We start from the raw sequence: 19,686 nt of genomic DNA on the forward strand, positions 1-19,686 counted from the left end.
TTTAGCACAAAACTCATTCATGGTGTAGGTAGGAAGTGTCTCAATCCTGAAAATGAGAGTGTCAAGTGCCTTTTCCTTGGTAATTATTTCCGTATTAGGAGGATTTAGAAAATCATTAAGCACAGAAGAAACAAGAGGGTCAAGTGCAAACTCCAGGTTCTTTTGAAAAGGTGGAGGGCGGGGAACATTGATGATGGAAGATGAATGAGTAACGGGATGACGTGAGGTGGATGAAAGGGTCTCAGCTAGAGCTCTCAGGTCTAGACCATCAGAAACCTTGAGATATACAAGACAATCCTCAATAGGTGGGTCAAAAGAATCACTGGGATAGAGGGTGAAAAATTCATCTTCCGTCATAGCGTCAAGGGATGAATGGATATCAATAGGAGGGGACTCTCGAGGTGGCGAATAAGAGTTGCAAAAGATGCTAAGGAAATCTTCCTCGAATTTTGTCTACGTCCAAGGAGTCCTTGTTGAAGTTGGAACTTCCAAGGGCAAGGAATTTGTGAATCTGATTATCTAGAAACGTTGTTTTGAAATAATCATGAGCTAAACTCTCGATCATGCTAACCTCTCTATCGATATTGGTATCAGGAACTTGTGTGATTATTTTAAATACATTGACCTCAACGGAAAGATGGCCAAAAGATAGAGACATCGAACCATCGTGGCAATTTATAAGCGCATTGGCAGTTGCCAAGAAAAGGCGCCCTAAAATGATCGGGACAGAGTTGTTAGCGACTTTTGTATCGAGGATAACAAAATCCGCAAGATAGTAGAAATCCTGAACCTTAACCAGCACGTTTTCCACTACACCCTTAGGATACTTGATAGACCTATCAGCTAATTGCAACGTCATTGTTGTAGGTTGCATTTCCTATAGACCTATTTGTTTATATAAATAATAAAGGAGTGAATTAACACTTGCCTCGAGGTCTAATAAAGCAGTGGTCGTGTGAGTATCCCCTAAGGTGCATTGTATAGTAGGACGACCAGGGTCCTTGTACTTAACGATTCCATTGTGTTCCGTTAACGTTGGAAACTGTTCAGTTAAAAAGGCGTCTTTAGGAATATTTGTCTTCCGCCTTTTAGTGCACAACTCTTGGAGAAACTTAGCATGGTGAGGTAATTTTTTAATTGCATCCAAAAAAGGTAAGTTTATCGTTAGATTTTTAAAAACTTTCCTAATCTTGTCAAAGTTTGTATCCCTGTTTAACATAGCTAATTTCTGGGGAAACGGTGGTTTCTCTCTATATTTAGCGTATGGATCAACTGGATGTCTAACCTTTGCTTTATGTTTCTTAGGTTGTGGTTTAACTAGTACCTCTACAGGGGTAGGCTCTTCAGTTTCTATTACGGTATCTAGTTCAATCTCAATTATGGTAGGGACAACTGGTGGGGTAACTATAGGCATAGTTGCTTTGTTAACAACCACTTTCCTAGAATGGAGAGTGGTGATGGCATTCAGCTCACCTACGTTTGCATTTTTGTTACTAGTATTACCGTTTATCTCAAAGGCTATATTTGGTGTTTTAGGATTAGTTATTGCTTGACCTGGAAACACACCTTTGGGTTGTACTTTCTCTTGAGCTAACTGCTATAAGGAAAGTTGTATGGCTTGTAAAATCTATTGTTGAGATTGCATAAAGGTATCAAAACGATCCGGTTGTGGAGGAGTGTTTACTATAAGTTGTGTGACAGGAACTATGTCACGTTGATTATTAATTGGTGGATTTTGTTAGTTATTATTATTAACCGGAATGATACCACTATTAGCATTATAATTATTATAATTACCCTGACCTTGTCCTTGTCGTAGTTGAACTTGGTTGTTATAATTATAATTACCCTGACCTTGTCCTTAACCTTGTCGTGGTGGGCTTTGGTTATAATTGTTTGCTGGCCTAACATTTTAATTATTGAAACCTGGAGGTGTTACTTGTTGATTATTTCTCTAACTGAAGTTGGGATGTTGTCTCCAAGGGGCGTTAGAAATAGGAAAACTATTAATCGAGCAAACATTATCTTGTTGTGACTGTTGTTGTTCATAGACGAGAGGACAATATGAGTCGGGATGCTCTGGACTCAAACAGAAATTACATGGATTGGAGTTGACATTCATGACGGGGATAGGCGTTTGTTGAACAGAAATAGCCTCTACCTTTTAAGTTAGAGATTCGATTAAATTTTTAAGTTTCGGATCGGGTTTCATCTCAAACATACCGGCGGCTTTAACTGTTGCAGAAGAACTAGCGGAACGGGAGAAATTGTCACTACCCCCCAGTTATTATTACGCTTAGTTTGATCTTCTAAAAATTTTATAAACCTCTGAGGGTCCCTTACTTAGGAAACTACCCCCATTCATTATGTCAAGCACCTCCTTGTGGTAGTGTAACAATCCCTTGAAAAAGGCACGACCTAGCGTGTCTTTCATGAGGTTATGGTGTGGACATTCTATAAGTAGATCGGTGAAACGATTCCAAGCTTCTGAAAATGATTCATGAGGATTCTGTTGAAAGAAATGAATCTTGGAAAGCATTTCATCGATCTTCAGTGGTGGATAAAAATGTTCCATAAATAGTTGAACAAGTTTAGCCTACGAGTCCACAGAATTTGGCGCTTGGGCAGTTAACCAAGACGCCGCCTTATCGGCTAATGTGAAGGAAAATACCCTCAGTTTAATTTGTTCAGCACCAACTGTAGGATGGTGGAATGTAGTAAAGACTTGGTCAATCCACGCGTAATGTGATAAGGCTTTTCATGGTCTAACCCATGAAAAACGGGTAACAAATTAAATATATTTGGGGGGATTCGGAAATCCCCCACTAGGTCTGATAGAACGATGCAAGATTTGGGGCTATCGTTCAAGGCCTTATAAAAGTCAGAGAGAGGAGACTCTCTTTCTTCAGCCATTACTTCAGGTGGTGTATGTGAGATATTAGCTAGAGGTGTAGTAAGTGGTATACTAGAAAGGCGTGTTTGTTGACGTTGCTGGTTGATTACGTTAGGCGTTTTTCTTTGGCCTGACCTTAATCTCATGCAATGCTAAGACTAATCTTAACTAAACACAACAACACTTCAAACAATCCTAATATGCTAGTATGAACCTCTAGCAGGAGATGCGAGGTGTGGAAGAAAAGAGTACCTGAATGCCTCCTTGCTTCGCTTATGAATAGCGTCTTGTTTACGCGTGCTCAGTGTGTATAACAAGTTAAAACACTGAAAACTTGAAAGAAATGGAAGTTTGAAAGAAACCTGTGGAAATCGGGAAGATTTAGTCCCAGGATAGGCCTAAGTAGTGCACTTAGCAGTGGCAACTTAGCCTTGGTAAAGGTTCAGTGGAAAAGCGAGGAGTTCGCAGGGGGCTCATGTTTTTTGCCTTTGCAAAGCGGGGTCGCTTCGGTCCAAAAGTGGAGTCGTGCTCAACTTAGCCTTGGTAAAGGGGGCAGTCGTGTAATTCGGGGAAAAAACCTCGAGGTCCAAAGTGAGAATCAAACAAGGGTGGGGGTGGGTTCATGTTTTATAGAAAATAATGCTTGCAACTAAGAAGGCGCCATTTGATAAACATAAAATGAATAGTTTTACTAATGATCAAAAAGTGGAGTTCCGTGGAGTGGGTCGCTTATCAATTTAGCCTACCAAGTAGAGTTGGAATAGAAGAATTTATACTAATTGATGTGAATTCAAATAACACGATACGAATAACAAAATGACAGAATGCTAAGGTTTGGATCTAGATAAAGAATTAAAGGGAATTGAATCCACCTTAACTCGACTTAATTAACTAACAAATATTCATCGTGATCCAAGTTTCAATGCTTCGCATATCAAAATGGTAATTCTAATCCCTAATCATACATGGCATCTCTACCAATTAATAACTAGCATGTGAGGTCGTCCACCCATTCTCATGGCGAATCAACGACCTTCTAGAGTGGAATAGACTCTCACGACGATTTCTAAGTTAACAAAAATCAAGCTTCATTAAGGCTTCTTCAACCCCCTCTAATGGAGGTTTAGCCTTGAATCATTATGCTATCATTTCCATATGAAATTGAATTACCCATAATATAAAGATTCTAACTTTATTAAATTTAACTAAACAATAATTGAAATCCAAATTAATAACTAGGAAATGAATAACAAACAGTAATTGAAATTAGATCTAAATAAATTTAAATGAAAAATCGAAATGATTAAGAATAAACTATTTTATTTATCTAATGAAGGATAAATAATGATTCAAATAACTAATCTAAAACAAGGAATGAAACTACTTAATTAACTAATTGAAATTCAAAAACTAGATCTAGAAGCTATTATAATGGCTACTTTTTTATCTAAACTATCTAACTATATTTTCTTCAGAGCTAAGTCTTGTTTTTATGTAAAAAGGAGACCAGATCCACAATTTCGTGCATGGGCTGAGAAGCCATGTTTTGGGCCGGAAAATCGAGCCCAAAGCCACAATTTCTTCAGTCCACAGAGCCCGTTTCAGCTGGCTTTGACTTTAGTAGAGTTTTCGTCCACTTTTGCTCTTCTGATTGGGTCAAGGCTTGGATCATTGGAAAGCTCTTTTTGAGCCGGTCATTTTGACGTAAGGTAGGCCCAAATCGAGGCCTGGGTCCAAAGATACGATCTTCAAAAGTTCTGTTAACTTTTTTGTGCTGTTTCTGCCCGCGTTAACTCTGACTTTTCAGCTTATGACCGGGCTTACAAAGGCTTTTTCTCCTTGAATCTTGGCCTTTAATCACTTAACTTTTTAGCAACCAACCCTTGCTCCTTTACATTACCAAAGTGGCACATTTCTGCATATAATTGACTTCAATGCCTGAAATACATAAAAGCACGTAATTAGTATTAACTCTTATTTATTCTCGCATAATTGGTCTAAAAGTATTATTGTTAAGGGGTCAAAACTACAGTTTTGGGCTCTTATCAAACCACCCTCTTCTCAAAGTGCTCCGAAATGCACAAGAATCAAATAGACTGGCAGAATGGGACAATTATTTGAGTACATATAGCATTACTTTCGAACTGCGTACTTCAGAAAAAGGTCATGTTTTTGCTTCTTTAATGTCGGACTTTTCAATCAATGATATGGTCACAAAAATCAATCATGATGAAGACTCATCTACTGAAAAGGCAACAGTTGGGGGCGGCGAGGTCCCACAACATTTATTACCCTATCATCAGACGCATGGATAGTCTACACAGACGAATCATATAACAAGTTTGAATCCGGGTTCGGGTGTCTTTTTATTTCTCCTGATGATTCAACGATTAAGCACTCAATTCGTTTTGGTTTCAAAGCATCTAACAATGTAGCGGAATATGAAGCAGTTAGTTAAGTCATGCGTACTGCTTTAGGATTAAAAGTTCAGAAGCTTCAAATTTTTACAGACTCTCTATTAGTGGGAAGTCAGTTTGGAGGCTCTTTTGAAGCATGGGATGATAAGATGGCAGCATATCTAAACTTGATCCATAGGTTTTCTCGTCAATTTGATGTCATTTCAATCATTCAGAGACCTCGGAACAACATTTGACATGCTGACGCCTTGGCATACCTATCTGCATCTATCACTACTGATGGCCCAAGACAAGTTATTGTCAATTTCCAGCAAGATCCAAGTATTGATTTGTCAGTCAAGCAACTCACGGACATTTACATCAACACGTGCTATTTTTTCATTGCTTCTTCAGAGTCATCACCTTTAATTGTTCATGTTGTGACCATAAGAAAAAGAAAATATGACAATGATGAATTGTTGTTTAACTGGCTAAATTATGATTCCTCTCAAGATATAGACATGTTTAACCAAGGGAATGAAACAGAGTTATTAACTTCAGGAGTTGTTCAAGGTGACCAAGATCTCAACAATTCAAGAAAGGGGCCCCGCGCTTTTGATTGTCTATGCTGGCAGCACCAACCGAGGACTAGCAAACTCCATACATTGCCTTCCTGAACAATGACATATTTCCTTTAGACCCCAAACTCGCTGAGATTGTCAAGCATGATGCCTGGAAATTCTTAACGATAACATCGTCCAATGGTGATCCATAGTTGTATGAAAAGAGAAATATTTTATCCCCGATGCTTAGATGCCTCACCAAAGCAGAAGACTTACTCGTGTTGAAAGAAATTCATGCAGGCATTTGTGGCAATCACGTCGGTAGTCAGAATTTGGCTCATAAAGCAATGACCCAGGGATATTGGTGGCCTCGTATGCAACTAGATGCCAATCAAATTTCTCGAACATGTATACCTTGTCAAAAACACTACAACATAGGTGCTCTACCAGCCACCGAATTGCATCCAATTTTTTCTCCATGGTCATTTGCAATGGAGTTTGGACATTATTGGCCCCTTCCCTATCCCGTTCAAGAAGGCACATTAAAGGGTGAAGAGTCGAGAATTGGCCTACGGATCGACTAGCAGGCGTCCTCAAAATTGACCTATAGTAAAGCCTCGAAGCTACCACTTTGACAAAAATGCATATTTGGGGGAGGCTACAATTAAAGTAGTTGTACAATCTGGCATAAAACGTTAGCGAATCCCAACAAAACCTACACTGACCACCAAATTAAAGACGCGGTCAAAAATGTTATTTTTGAAAGAAACTGAAGAAATATCGAGAAATCAGAATAAAGTTCAAGTTTTATATACAACTTAAGACTGGGGGCGAGCACTTGTCAAGTACTTAAGATTTGGAATTAACACCAATTAACAATAGCTGTGTCATTTATGCTTATGGCTAAGAACATAACAAGTCTTGCTACTGGTAAGTATATCATTCTGAAGACAACTGCAAAAACCTACAATGACTCAGTACTACGTACTGTTATTTCTATGATACCAGCAGAAAAAGTGCATTGACTTCAATAGTCTTCAAACTCATATTATAATTGGGGGCGACGAAGACATGTTAAGAGCTAAATTTGTTCAAACACTAGAGTATTTTTTAAAGTTGCATTGGCATTCATGTGATGATTTTTCAGGAACTAACTCTTTATAAACAAAAAATAGTTAATCAAAGTCACAAAGTTTGCGTTTGCGATACCAAACTCCGTGCAATCAAAGTCATATTTTGGGTTTGCGATACCTACTCTAGGCAATCAAAGTTGCAGAGTTTGCGTTTGCGATACCAAACTCTGTACAATCAAAGTCCTGGTTTGGGTTTGCGATACCAACTCTAGGCAATCAAAGTCGCAGAGTTTGCGTTTGCGATACCAAACTCTGTGCAATTTAAGTCCTAGCTGGTTTGGGTTTACGATACCAACTCTAGGCAATTAAAGTCTCAGAGTTTGTGTTTGCGATACCAAACTCTGTGCAATCAAAATCGTGGTTTAGGTTTGCGATACCAAGTCTAGGCAATCAAAGTCGTAGAGTTTACGTTTGCGATACCAAACTCTGTGCAATTAAAGTCCTGGTTTGGGTTTGCGATACCAACTCTAGGCAATCAAAGTCGCAGAGTTTGCGTTTGCGATACCAAACTCTGTGCAATTAAAGTCCTGGTTTGCGTTTGTGATACCAAACTCTTATTTCAGTAACTTTCTTCTTTACCAAATTGAATAAATTCCATCTAGCAATGAGGGGGCGATGTATGTACCACCATATTAGTACCCTTACTAATGGATTCCATTAGAGTATTTACATTAAGTCTAAAAGACCGATCCTTGGTTACCTGGACGGCTCACAGTTCCAGTTAGCCACTTGGACGGCTCACAGTCCACTTAGCCACCTGGACGGCTCACAGTTCCAATTAGCCACTTGGACGGCTCACAGTTCTAGTTAGCCACTTAGACGGCTCACATGTTAAGTTAGACATCTGGACGGCCCACAAGTCTAGTCAATCACCTGAGCCGGTCACATGTTCAGTTAACCAGTCCTATCTAGTGAGAGTCCTTGTGCTCTCAGAACTCTTATTTTCTATTTCTATAAATAGAACTCTTCACTTAACAAAGAACTACGTTTTGGAGACTTGATTATGGAAACATATTTTGGATACGTAGGCAACCATTAAAGGCACAGTCTCACTCTTTATACAACATCTTCCCTTGCATATTCAATAAAGTGTCTGGGTAAATTCTTACCCAAACAAGGGATGTTCTGCCTTACTCTCTTATATGAGCTATGGAAACATAGGAATTTTGTTAAGTTCGAAAATGATACTGCAGGGCATAATATCATTTGGAAGAATACCCACATTACTTGGAGTAATCATCTAGAGGCTTTCAAGATAGATGACCAAGAAAATGAAGTATACAGGGCTCCACCTGTAGAACATAATCGATCATGAAGATATATGGCCTTCTTTTCACTTTGATGCTGCATATGACAGGAACAGTTTCAGAGGAGCAGCTGGAGTGATTAGCAAAGATGCTGATGGAAACAATCTCACTGCAGCTTTTACAAAGTTCAAAGCCAAAAATGCCCAGGAAGCTGAATTCATTGCAGCAGAATTAGCATGTAAACTGTTGCATCATCTCTCTCCACAAGCAGCAAGATTTCTGGGGGACAACAAAGCAGTGATGGAAACTATAGCCCAAGATATAGAAGCTACAGACTGGAACTGTAGTGTATGCCAATTGTTCTGAACATTATTATTTTGTTAACTCTCTACATATTCCTCTTATTTGTAATTGGATTAGTAGAACTTTGAATGGGGAGGCTCATATCATAACACAATGGGCTATGAAATTTTCAGGTGTAGAGCCTCCACCAAATTTTCTGAACTGTAATCTTTTATATTTTGAAACTTAATATATAAGATGGTCGGGTTATCGGGAAAAAAAAATCTATATATGACGTATGTGCATATAGTAGTATAGTAGTATAGTATAATGTACACGTGTTCGTAAAATACACATGTATGTACAATTTATTAGATATACTTAAAGTTTTTAGAAAACTTTGAAAAACTATTGAATTTAGAACCATTATTTCTTTTGAGAGGACAAAAATATCGGCGGACTTAATTAATGGGTATGGATCCAGATTTTCTAAATATAAGAAAAAAATCGAAAGACCCGAACCCGATAGGAACCGTTAAAAATAAAACCGAAACTAAAACCGGTAAGAACCGAATAGGAACCGACCCATGAACACCCCCACTTTTGACATCCCCAATCATTTCTAAGTTATCTCTAATTAAAGAATAACTGGTATGAGAGATTTAGCACTTCCCACAAATCTATTAGATGGAATTTCTAAACTTGATCTAGTCTAGTTTAAAGAATTATGTCTCTATAATTTCAAAAGAACTAAATTTTAAGGCACAATAATGCAATAAACTAATCAAAACAGAGAACAATCCTCACATAGTCTTCATTTGAACCTCCTCTATTAGGAGATTTAGCCTAGTGTAATCGGATTTAACAACACATGACAATAACAATAAGACATGATTGAAAAAAAAAAAAAACTTGATTAATAAAAATGGTGTTTTAATGGAGGTTTTAGGCTAGAAACATAAACCCTAATTAATTAAACTAATGGGGGAGGAGATTTATGGAAGGTTTTATGGACGATTTTTCCATTTATGGGAACTATTTTGATGATTGTTTGTCTAACACTACACCATAACAGGCTATTTGCAACGGCAAAAAACCGTTGCGAATAATTTTCGCAACGCTTTTTAAGCGTTGCAAATAGGGCGTCGGTAAAGTGTTGGAAATATTTGCAACGGTTTTTTACCGTTGCAAACCAAATTTTCAACGGTTATTAACCGTTGCAAAGTGACAATTACTAACGGTTAAAAGCGTTGCAAAATAAAATTTTCCAACGGTTATTAACCGTTGCAGAGTGACAATTAGTAACGGTTAAAAAGCGTTGCGTAGTTTGATTTGTAACGATTATTGATGATGCTTTAATTTTTTTTGCTTTGCAACGGTTTAAAACCGTTACTAATGTGTTGATATTGTAAAAAAAATTATTTTTATTTTTTTCTTGCCCTAAATTTGAACCTCCTGGTTTCATATAGAAACAAAGAAAATTACCAACGCTTTTGCAAATAGGACGAAAGGAATTAATCAAAACAGGAGCATTTGTATTATGGTTTGATGACTAAATCTCAAAAGATAGTGAAAGAGGTAAAAGAAACTACCTCATCTATACACCAACCAAATAAAAAATACAATTTTATGAAATCAAGTAAAATACAATTCTATACTCCCAAGCAAAGTTTTGTACATCCTGACAACTTCAGCTCCCTATCAAAGATCACAACAATAATCCTCAATCCTTAAATTGCCAAATGAAGTCATAGTGCAACATGAAGATGAACAAGAGCTGCGAGAAGAAAAACAAACCTTCTCATATACCTGTAGTCAGAAAATAAGAAACCTTTTAGGCCTCGTATAACTTTTTTAGTAAGGAAATACACAATGGAACTATATGTATATATAGGAGGGATAAAGAGTAAGACTCATAGTCACTGTATGGTCCATAATAGACCCATATGAGGAGTCATAGCCAATCATGGAGTTGCACAACATCAGCCAACACATTTCAATACATCAGAATCGACAGCACACAATCACTTCAGATCAATAGTAAAATCACGAAAGAGAACAACAACTAAGCAACATACGAAAATGCTGATTTTCACTAATACCCAATAGAAAGTAACAAAATATCAACCTTCCACAATACTTTCAAAATGAAACACAAGCACAACGCGCATCTTTACTTAGGTAGAAACTTTAAATCCATTTCAAAATCAACAATTTTCTTCCATAGGCACGAAATGCTAGAAAGGAATATCACGGACCAGAACCAGATATACGTTTGTTCGCATGATAAACAATCGTCCTCAAACATATTTATTTACAGTTGCCATAGAAAATATAACGCAAATGACCACTAATGGTTATCTTATAATATTCGGACGATTTGGGAACCAATGCGTCTCACATTTGCAAGACTGGATGTCTAAACCAGTAAAGTGACGAGCAATTAAACCGTTCTATGAAGATGGACAGTAATACAGCCACACACCTCCCACGCCCAAAATAGAACTGGGTGGTGCTATCCTTAGCTTCCTTTTCCTGCTAAGAACTACGTTGTCGGGTTGTAAGGTTTTATTTTTCCCAATGGAAATTATTTTTTATAACGTAAAAAAACAGGTTCCCAATAGCAATACACTTACCCTTCTATTTGTGGCTTTTACAGAACCACAACCTGCAACGTTTCTTTTGACTCTTGTATATAGCTCGCTCTCCTCCATGTGGACCCAATAAACACGTCATTCACCTTGTCAATTCTTCATGTGTCATAATCCAACGAGGGAAGCGAGATTATGAGTTACGGAGGGTGAAATGATATACCTTCGTCCCTTTGTCTTGCTTTTCCTCCTTCCAATGCCACCTCTGCTTTACACTCTCTCTCTCTTTATACTCTCGTAGTCTCTTTGCGGACAAACTTGACTAGGTGATCTGTTTTCAACTAGGTAGTGCAGTTTTTGAAGTTCAACACTATGTTCATTATGCTTTTCTATTTCACTTCAATAGAAATTTTAGAGTTCTTAGTGCATCAAACAAACTCTTTTCATTCGATGGATGCTCAAATCTTAAAAAAGAGCCCTTCTAGGAGGTTCTGATTCAGACTTAAGTCTTACTGAATCCAAATTAATTTTGGTACTACAGATTTTGTTATTCAAGTATTGAAAAGTTCTTTTCGAGTTTTGGTTTTCCCTATAAAAGCAGTTTGGGTGTTCACTGGCAGATTATGATAATTGCACTATATATTTGTACTTTTTGAGGAGATTATTACTATCATAAAGACTCGTGGGTTTTTGTTGGAAACCTTGTGTTTTAACCTAAGTCACCCTAACACAGATATGAGTGTTAGTGTCTGATGCGGGATATGAAGCGTCCGACGTGAATGTCCATGTGCCTGTGGATCCGACATGGACTTCTTTAAATATTTGAAATGTCCATGCTACTTTTTTAAGACCCTGAGTCTGTGTGTGTGGTGCCTCTCTGTCTGTAATGTGTGCATAAACAGTATAATGTTAAACAGTGTTTCGAAAATGCAGATCATTGGACGCTAATTACAAACTAGGAGCATAAAGACTTAACAATTTAATAATTAAAAGGATGAGACTGCTACAAACCGTTTCAACTGCATGCTGAAATAACTCCCTGGCTCTCTCCAACTTTGTCTTCCCATATCTTTTGACAAATTTTGTCAAATATGTTACCCAGATATCCTTGACATGGGGATATTTGAATATTTTGACACCCCTTTCATATACCTTGAATGCATCCTCGAAGTATTTATTTTCCTTCAAAACACCAAAAAATAAAAATTAGCTCTAAATCGACTGAGAACCATTAAAAATGGTAAATACCAAAGGGAAACACATACCTCCAGAAGCAAAGCATAATTGATTATAACTTGTGGTGTTGCAATCTTCAAGTCAAGTATCCGTTCATAAACAGCACGAGTTGACTCCAATGTTCCTAAACCCTCCTCTAAATCTACATAAAAAGCCCATAATCTTAAGGACTTGTAAAGCTTCATCTGCACTGGCTCGTTCCCATCAGCAGCAACTGCACAGAATACCAAAGGAAATATGAATTTTAGAAATATTCCATGATGTTGTATGTAAATCCATTTGCTCTTTAGAACTTTATACCAATGAAAGGTTACTTTTTTATTGGCACAGCATGTGTCTACATGCAGTTTTCTGAACTAAAAAGATTAAGCATATGCAAATAAAGTTGGAATGTTCAAGTTCAGCCCGAGGTAACAGACATCAAGCAATGTGTATGGAACAAACCAGTTTATGAAGGACATGTGCTGAACACAGATGGTACACTTAATGTTGAGTTAAGGGATGGGCAGCTGTTATAAGAGATCATGAAGGTTCAGTTGTTGTAGCAGCAAAGGGAAGGTCTTCATATAACTCAATTGCACTGATTGAGTTACAAGGAGTACTTAAAGGACTTCAGTTAGCTATGACACATCAAGTGAGGAACTTACAGGTGTGAATAGACTCTAGCAATGTGGTTTCATTCATCTCAAATGAGGGGAAGCTTCCATGGCAGGCAAATTACATGATGAAGGAGATCAGAACAATGATTGCAAGGCTACATGTTTTTTTACTTTTTTTCATTATTCATGTATATAATAGTGAACTCCCTACTCGGCATTCTCCTGACTGTCGAAGACCGGGCCCAGGCCGGTGAAAGAGGTCTCGAGAGGGTAGGTAGCGCCACGCTATTGTTCGCGTATAAGCGGCTATTCGTTAGCAGTAGTTAACATGTCTACGTAGCAACTAATAATGAGTCATCTTGACTGCGACAATGGTAGCGAAAGTAAGTGACTCTTCTTCAGGGGCACAAGAAGATTGAAAAGCCGTCTGCTTCCTTCATCATACTGATCTTTCGCACACTAGACGCTGATTCTTGACAAGATCTAGGCCACTAAGCTCTGTACAGAGAATAGCCGTACTATCACAGGAAATATTAATCCTACGCATTTTGAAGATCGGGGCCAGACTGATGAAATCCGCCGCTAGGTTATAGAGGACGAAAGAATTCATCCGTACCGTCAGGCCTGCATGACCGGCGGCTAGCTCAATTGCTTTTTGCCGCCCTTGACTAGGCAAGCGACACTAGCTTACTATTACGACGAGGCCCGGCCTTATCTGATCTGGTTGAGTAGTCTGACTTCGGCACCTCACCTGCAGTCGAAATCTGGCCTTAGTTTAGAGTTTGGAGGCAAGGGCGCTAGCGGAAATTCAAGTGGAGGCTCTTTCTTCTTCCTGTAGGTTCTTCTGATCCGCCGGTCACGTATGACGATCAGCCGACATGGCCTTTCACCAGCACGAGATTCAGCTAAGCCGCCCTAAGTAAACTAAAGACGGCCTATTTCATCAGTCTGGCGACGCCTAATCACAATCAAGTTACATGGCACTAGGTTCGAGTCGCGAGCACTGCCCCTTTCAGTTGGCGGCTAAAGCCAGTTTCATAAGTCTGGCGACAACTAGTCCAGGTTAAGGGCATGCCTGACGGTATTAACTGTATGAGTTAGCCGCTGCCGATGACCGCTGACAGTAAGCATTACCAATATATTAAACTCTAAGTCACGAAAAATCTAGCCGTACCGGCCACTCTCCGTTCAGGAATTGAGCGAAATCATCCTTTCATAGCCCCATCGGCGTTAGAAAGAGGCCTTAGCATGGCGTAAATCGGCCCTGAAATGCTATTCGTTGTTCCACCAGGACTCTCCTAATAGGTGATTGGGGCGGATGATGGCCTTATCTTATGCGAGATCGTGACACAAGTGACACAAGGCTATAACCAAGAACTCACGGACTCTTTCCTTTTCCAGACCCAGACCTAGGCCACGAAGAATCAGCCAAGGTTCATCAGTCTGGCTTCGCGCATGCACTACTATGAATATCAGTCCTGCTTTGGCGCAGCAGCTATTGCGTTTTGAATATAGTTCACGGGGCAGGTAGGAGAGGATAGGCGGCTAATTAAATGAACTATATATAGTCAGGCGTTCTTAGCCATGGTTCTCAGGTAGTTGCTGACGCCGCCCTAACTATTAGTGAGAGCTAGATTCCGCTTGCTTACAATCCATCCAGTGAGGCACTTACTTATGCCTTCGCTTGAAGTTCTTCCTCTTTCCCTTTTCAATACCTAGTGCAGGAGAAATCGGTACAGAAAGGTCACTCTCAGTTCTGAAAATCTTGCTAAATCATTGTGGATAAGGGGCGGGCGGGTCTAACGGCCTTTTGAAGAGGCTTTCGTTCGGTTAAAAATATCCCCTCGACTAGTGATTAGGCTCGTCTCATATGAAAAATCGGGGAAGACAATCAAGTCCACTTCAAGCCAGTCGCCATCGGAAGCAGGAAAGAGTCACTCTCAGGAGAAGACAACATTGATTGAATAAAGGATTTTCAAGAGGGCATGGCATCCTGTGTTGAATAAGATGAAGCGGAATCTGGAGATTATGGGAAGGGTAATCCAAGGGAGACTGCCTCATGGGAGTTCGGGTTCTGCATGCCTTCTTTCGGGTGTCCCTGCCTGTGCTGCGGTGGCTGTTGTTGTGGGTGTTCCATCCGTATATCCATCCTTTCAAGCGAATGAGTATACGAACCGGAATCCGAGCGATCGAATGACTATGAAAGACGGGAGCGAAGCACGCAACAATCTCCAGAGTATCTATCCCTCGCCCAACTACGTCCAGTAGCTTTGATTCCATTAATAGCAATAGGTCTTTCACATACAAGGAAAGAGAATAGGCACCGAAAAGCTTTTCGGAATATAAGTAAGTAATAGAAGCAATCAGTAGAAAAGGAATCGGCAAACAAAGGCATTGGAAATCATACTTGGCACACCAGCCAGCGGGTCATAGTTCTTTATATTTAAAATAACCATCATTAGGGTCGACCACTTACCTTCACTTTCCTTCTCTACGCCTCTGTCTTCCGCTTGATGAACTGAACGAACAAGCGAAGAAAACCCTTACCAAGCCAAAAAACGTGAGCGCCTAGCGGCTTTTTGGCCGTATCTTGCTGGGCTAGCGCGCACTTCCGTTTTCCCTTTACTAATATGGGGGCTCCGTAGCTTGCTGCTTTCGAGCCCCAACTCTAAACCTTTCTTGGGCGGGTGCTTTAGGTTCTCTTCTTGGCTTAGTTAGCTCTTGCTTCAGGTGTACTCTTGTCTAGCTCTGTCTAGAGGTGCTACTCTTTAGTCTGTCTTGTGATGCCTACTCCTGAGATGGAGTAACTCTACCTTTAGGTGTACTCTTTTGTAGCTCTCTCCTTTTTTTTAGTACTATCGCTATGAAAGGAAGGGAGAAACCAGCCCTACCACTGCTAATGCTACTGCACAGAAAGAAAGCAGTGCACTCCTTTTGTACCTCTTGCTTCTTGTAGTTATTGTGATAGCATTTATAGGTTTAGATAACCTATCAAAATAAAAATCACGGAAACAAACAAATTCTTGACTTTCAAACATGCCATCTTCCTGGATGAAAACAAAGGAAAAAAAAGACTATGAATGAAACCATCTCATATACTAACAAAGATGAGACCTTTAAACTAATTGTCATATCCTACCACTGTATTCAAACCTTCTTTTAAATGATGGAACACTATGTCGAAGTAATTAGCCAATTACATCAACAAAATGTAAGCAAGAAGCTGTACATTTTAAGACCAGAGAACACCAAACCCAAATCTGGCCGAGAACTAATTCTAGTGGCATCAACAAAGAACAAACCAAAGACACCCAACAGAGAGAAAATAGATCAATTCAATATAAAAATAGTTCCTCTACTTAAAAACACAACTTTCCACTAATAAAACTAATACCCATCAATAATTAGTTATATTTCACGCAAAATTTTCACACAGGCTGGCTTACCAAAATGTTCTTCGAGATACTCCTTTAGGATCAACCGGTTCTTCGTCCGCCCTAAAATTTTCAAAGATCCATTATTAAATATGTAAAACAAAACATGGCCATCTCTTTCTTCCTTTTTTTTCACATAGTTTGGTAAAATTTTAATAAATGAATAAATTTAATAAATGGAATGATAAAAAGATTGAGACATGGCAAGTGACGGAAGAATATCACGACCTCAGACTGGATGTGTTTTCTGTTGTGGACTTTATGAAGAAAAATCCAAAATTAGTTTTGAGTGCGGTGATGAATTAGTTTTGAGGGGATGATAATTTTAGGGATCTTGTGTGAGAGAGAGAGAGCGAGGAGAGAGAAAGAAATTTTCGTTTTAACTCAATGATATTTAGCTTTTTTTTTTTTTAGTTTAAGCTCTTTCGGAAATTTTCAAAATTTTAATTTGTAACACTTCTCCAACGCTTTTTAAGCGTTAGCAATTAATTCCGGAAATTCAACCAAATAAAGTAACGCTTTACAATATTGCCAACGCTTATTTAGCGTTGGAAATTTACTAACGGTAAATAACCGTTGCAAATCAAAAAAGGTGCGTGTTGCAAATATCCTATTATGGTGTAGTGTAATCTTTCCAAGGTTATGAAAAGGTGTTAGGAAAATAATTTGGTATTGAATTGGAAAAAGTGTCATTTTTTGGTAAAAAGAGATATAGGTCTAACTGATATTGTGTCCAATGATAGAATAAAAGTAGATAAAACTAAATTAGACAAAATAGCATCTCTACTTATACCACAGACTATTCGTGATATCAGGGCATTTCGAAGCTATATAGATTTCTATAGGCGTGTTTTATCAAAGATTTTTAAAAAATAACTAGGCCTTTGACAAATTTGCTTTTAAAAGATATCATATTTGATTTCAATTATGATTGTAAACAGACTTACAAGTAGCTTACAAACCAAATTAAACGACCTAGATAATAAGTCTAACAAAACCACTTTGTTTATTTGTGCAGGTTTATTTGTGCTTACTGCTTAGAAATTAGGGTAGATCTACCTCTACTTTGGCATTTTATATTATATATATATATGCTTTAGTTACTTTAATTTATTAATTAATATGTTGGGAATGTTGCTTGGGTTGTATAAAAAAATATATGTTGGTCAAAATGGAAATGAATGTATTAACAAGTTGAAAATGGGTACCACAAGAATGGACAAATGGTCACTAAATGAATGTACTAACAAATTCGCTAAATGATTGTATAGACAAGTTCAAAATGGTCGTCAAAGAAAGACTTTCCGATTTTCAGCGCCGAATTTTGTCAATTCCAAAATTTGAATAATTTCCATTATTCCGAAATCTCCGAGAAAGAGTCCAATTTATTGATTTAAGATACCAAGAAAGGCTGCAATATATACATCCCGTTACACTTTAGGACTCTACTGAAATCCTATATTCCTATGTATCTCTGTTTGTTAGGGCATCTCCAATGGAGAGTGGAAAAATCCATCTCCACATAGGCTCCACATAGGCGCCATTAGGATTATACACTCTAGAGAAATCCCAAATACATAAAGTGTATATTTACTATTTGTGGTTATTCCAATGGTAGGTGGAGGCAAATGTGTAAAAATAGATAGCAACGGACTTAAACTGTCACAGCCCATTCAAAATAATGTAAAATAACGGATTTGGTCTGTCGCAAAAGCTTAAAACAAATAGTGGTCCACTTTCAAACGTCATTCAAAGCAACATCGGTGTTTTTAAGTTTAATATCACTGAGCGACGGACTTAGACCGTCGCAAACAGAAAAATAAAGCTTCGTGTTGAAGTGACGTCTGAGTTTTTAAGTTAAACAGACATTATTTTAAGTGACGTCCGGATTTTTTATTAACTAATAGCGAGAGGGAGAATTCCCTCACCCTCTCTATTAGCTAATACACTATTACCTATGGTATAGCACCTCCATTGGAGAGAATTTTTTGATATTTGGGGTGTAAAATTTCCACTCTATACGGTTACACACCTCATTGGAGATGCCCTAAGGTCTTCCCAACAAAGAAAGACTCTACTGAAACTGCGGTCAAGAAGTAAAGACCTATCTCTCCGAAACATGGCGCATCAAGAGTCGTTAGACGAAGGACAAATAAGCAATCTACGATGAACTCATCCATCATATTGCATCTTTTTCGACACAAGATATCGTTTTCCAAACCGGTATACTTTCAAGAAGATGGAGATTTTTATGGGATTCTTCCGACCTCCCCAACTTAATCTTCTCGCTAATTTTTTCACTCTTTCGAGTAGAGCCGATGCCTTGACAGATTTTGCGGACAAAGTACTACTTCATCGCGAAAAACCCACCCTTCTAAAGAAACTCAGTTTGACTTTTGAAATTTATAGGTATAAATTAGAACATGTTAGTAAGTGGATTGTTGCGGCATTAGAGTCTTGTTGAAGAGTTTCTCATCAAAATAACTACTTATTTTCCCCGCAAGTTCGACAAGTGCATGTCAAAGTTTGCACCATCTCTTTTCTCTTCTAAATCGGTTAGAGTTTTGAAGTTGGACCTTAATTGTGCGGGGTAGTCGGACGAGCTAATAATACGGGGAAAAATTGATTTACCTAATTTGCAATGGTTGCATCTTGGATCGATGCATTTGGGTGAGAATTTGGTTGAAGAATTTCTTTCTCAATCGGTCTGTTTTGCGAACTTTGGTAATTGTTTCCTGTAAATTTGGTACAAAAAAGTTATAAATATTTGTTCACTTCAACTTAGGAATTTAGTTCGAACTTAACACCCTCCTAGATCGGTTGGTGCAATTAAAATTTTGCACCAAACCTTGTTTTCTAAAGTGTGGTTGATTCATTTGAGAGATTATTCTCCGGAGAACCTAAATTCTCTAGTCAAAGCGGGCATCCATTTGATGAATAAATCTTTTAATGAACTTCCTATGGATGAGAAGAAAACGGGCACCGCGTTTGATGGAATATCTAACGGGTCTTAGAAACGTAGAAGCTCTAACATTAGGATGTGAATTCCTTTGGGTAAGTTTTTTCTGTTGGGGATTACACCAATACCAATCGGTTCCCCCACTACGAGATAACTTGTATGAACACACTTCAACTCGGATAAATCTCAAATATCACAAACTACCTATACTAACATGCCCAACTTCGCTAAACAACTATTAACAAATGGATAATAATGTAAAAGCGGAAAAGCAAACCACAACACAAAGATTTACCGTGGTTCGACCAATGATGCCTACTTCCACAAGAGCGGTTCTTAATAAAATGGGAAGG

General features: G+C 38.4%; 1 protein-coding gene and 1 pseudogene across 6 annotated transcripts; one reads left to right on the forward strand and one right to left on the reverse strand.

The window, feature by feature from the left end:
- Positions 1 to 2,435: 2,435 nt before the first annotated feature.
- On the forward strand, positions 2,436 to 2,529 carry LOC147477071 (small nucleolar RNA R71; annotated as a pseudogene).
- A 7,499-nt stretch (positions 2,530 to 10,028) lies between these two features.
- Positions 10,029 to 16,707, reverse strand: LOC147477072 (uncharacterized). 6 transcript variants are annotated; one of them, XM_086584266.1, is made up of 5 exons: positions 16,603 to 16,707; positions 16,387 to 16,437; positions 12,371 to 12,555; positions 12,117 to 12,287; positions 10,029 to 10,323 (listed from the first exon to the last, which is right to left on the reverse strand). In XM_086584266.1, exons 3-5 carry the CDS (start codon positions 12,524 to 12,526, stop codon positions 10,216 to 10,218), a joined length of 435 nt encoding a protein of 144 aa, XP_086440392.1. In that variant the 5' UTR covers positions 12,527 to 12,555; positions 16,387 to 16,437; positions 16,603 to 16,707; the 3' UTR covers positions 10,029 to 10,215. The 6 variants fall into 6 exon arrangements, 5 of the variants coding, with proteins under 5 accessions (XP_086440392.1, XP_086440389.1, XP_086440390.1 ...); XR_015208933.1 differs by lacking the exons at positions 10,029 to 10,323; positions 16,387 to 16,437; positions 16,603 to 16,707 and adding exons at positions 11,191 to 11,254; positions 11,329 to 11,986; positions 12,989 to 13,040; XM_086584263.1 differs by lacking the exons at positions 16,387 to 16,437; positions 16,603 to 16,707 and adding an exon at positions 13,152 to 13,924.
- Positions 16,708 to 19,686: the final 2,979 nt, after the last annotated feature.

Source organism: Coptis chinensis, chromosome 9 (genome assembly GCF_015680905.1).
Source record: "Coptis chinensis isolate HL-2020 chromosome 9, ASM1568090v1, whole genome shotgun sequence".
Lineage (NCBI taxonomy): Eukaryota > Viridiplantae > Streptophyta > Magnoliopsida > Ranunculales > Ranunculaceae > Coptis > Coptis chinensis.

Excerpts from the sequence above, each read along its gene's own strand:
- LOC147477072 (XM_086584262.1), bottom strand. The coding sequence starts at position 13,025 with ATGAATGAAACCACATTGCTAGAGTCTATTCACACCT. Across the intron at positions 12,556-12,988 it reads GCTAGAGTCTATTCACACCT|TTGCTGCTGATGGGAACGAG; the intron begins GTAAGTTCCTCA and ends TATTCTGTGCAG. Across the intron at positions 10,324-12,116 it reads TTCAGCATGCAGTTGAAACG|GTATATGAGAAGGTTTGTTT; the intron begins GTTTGTAGCAGT and ends TTCTGACTACAG.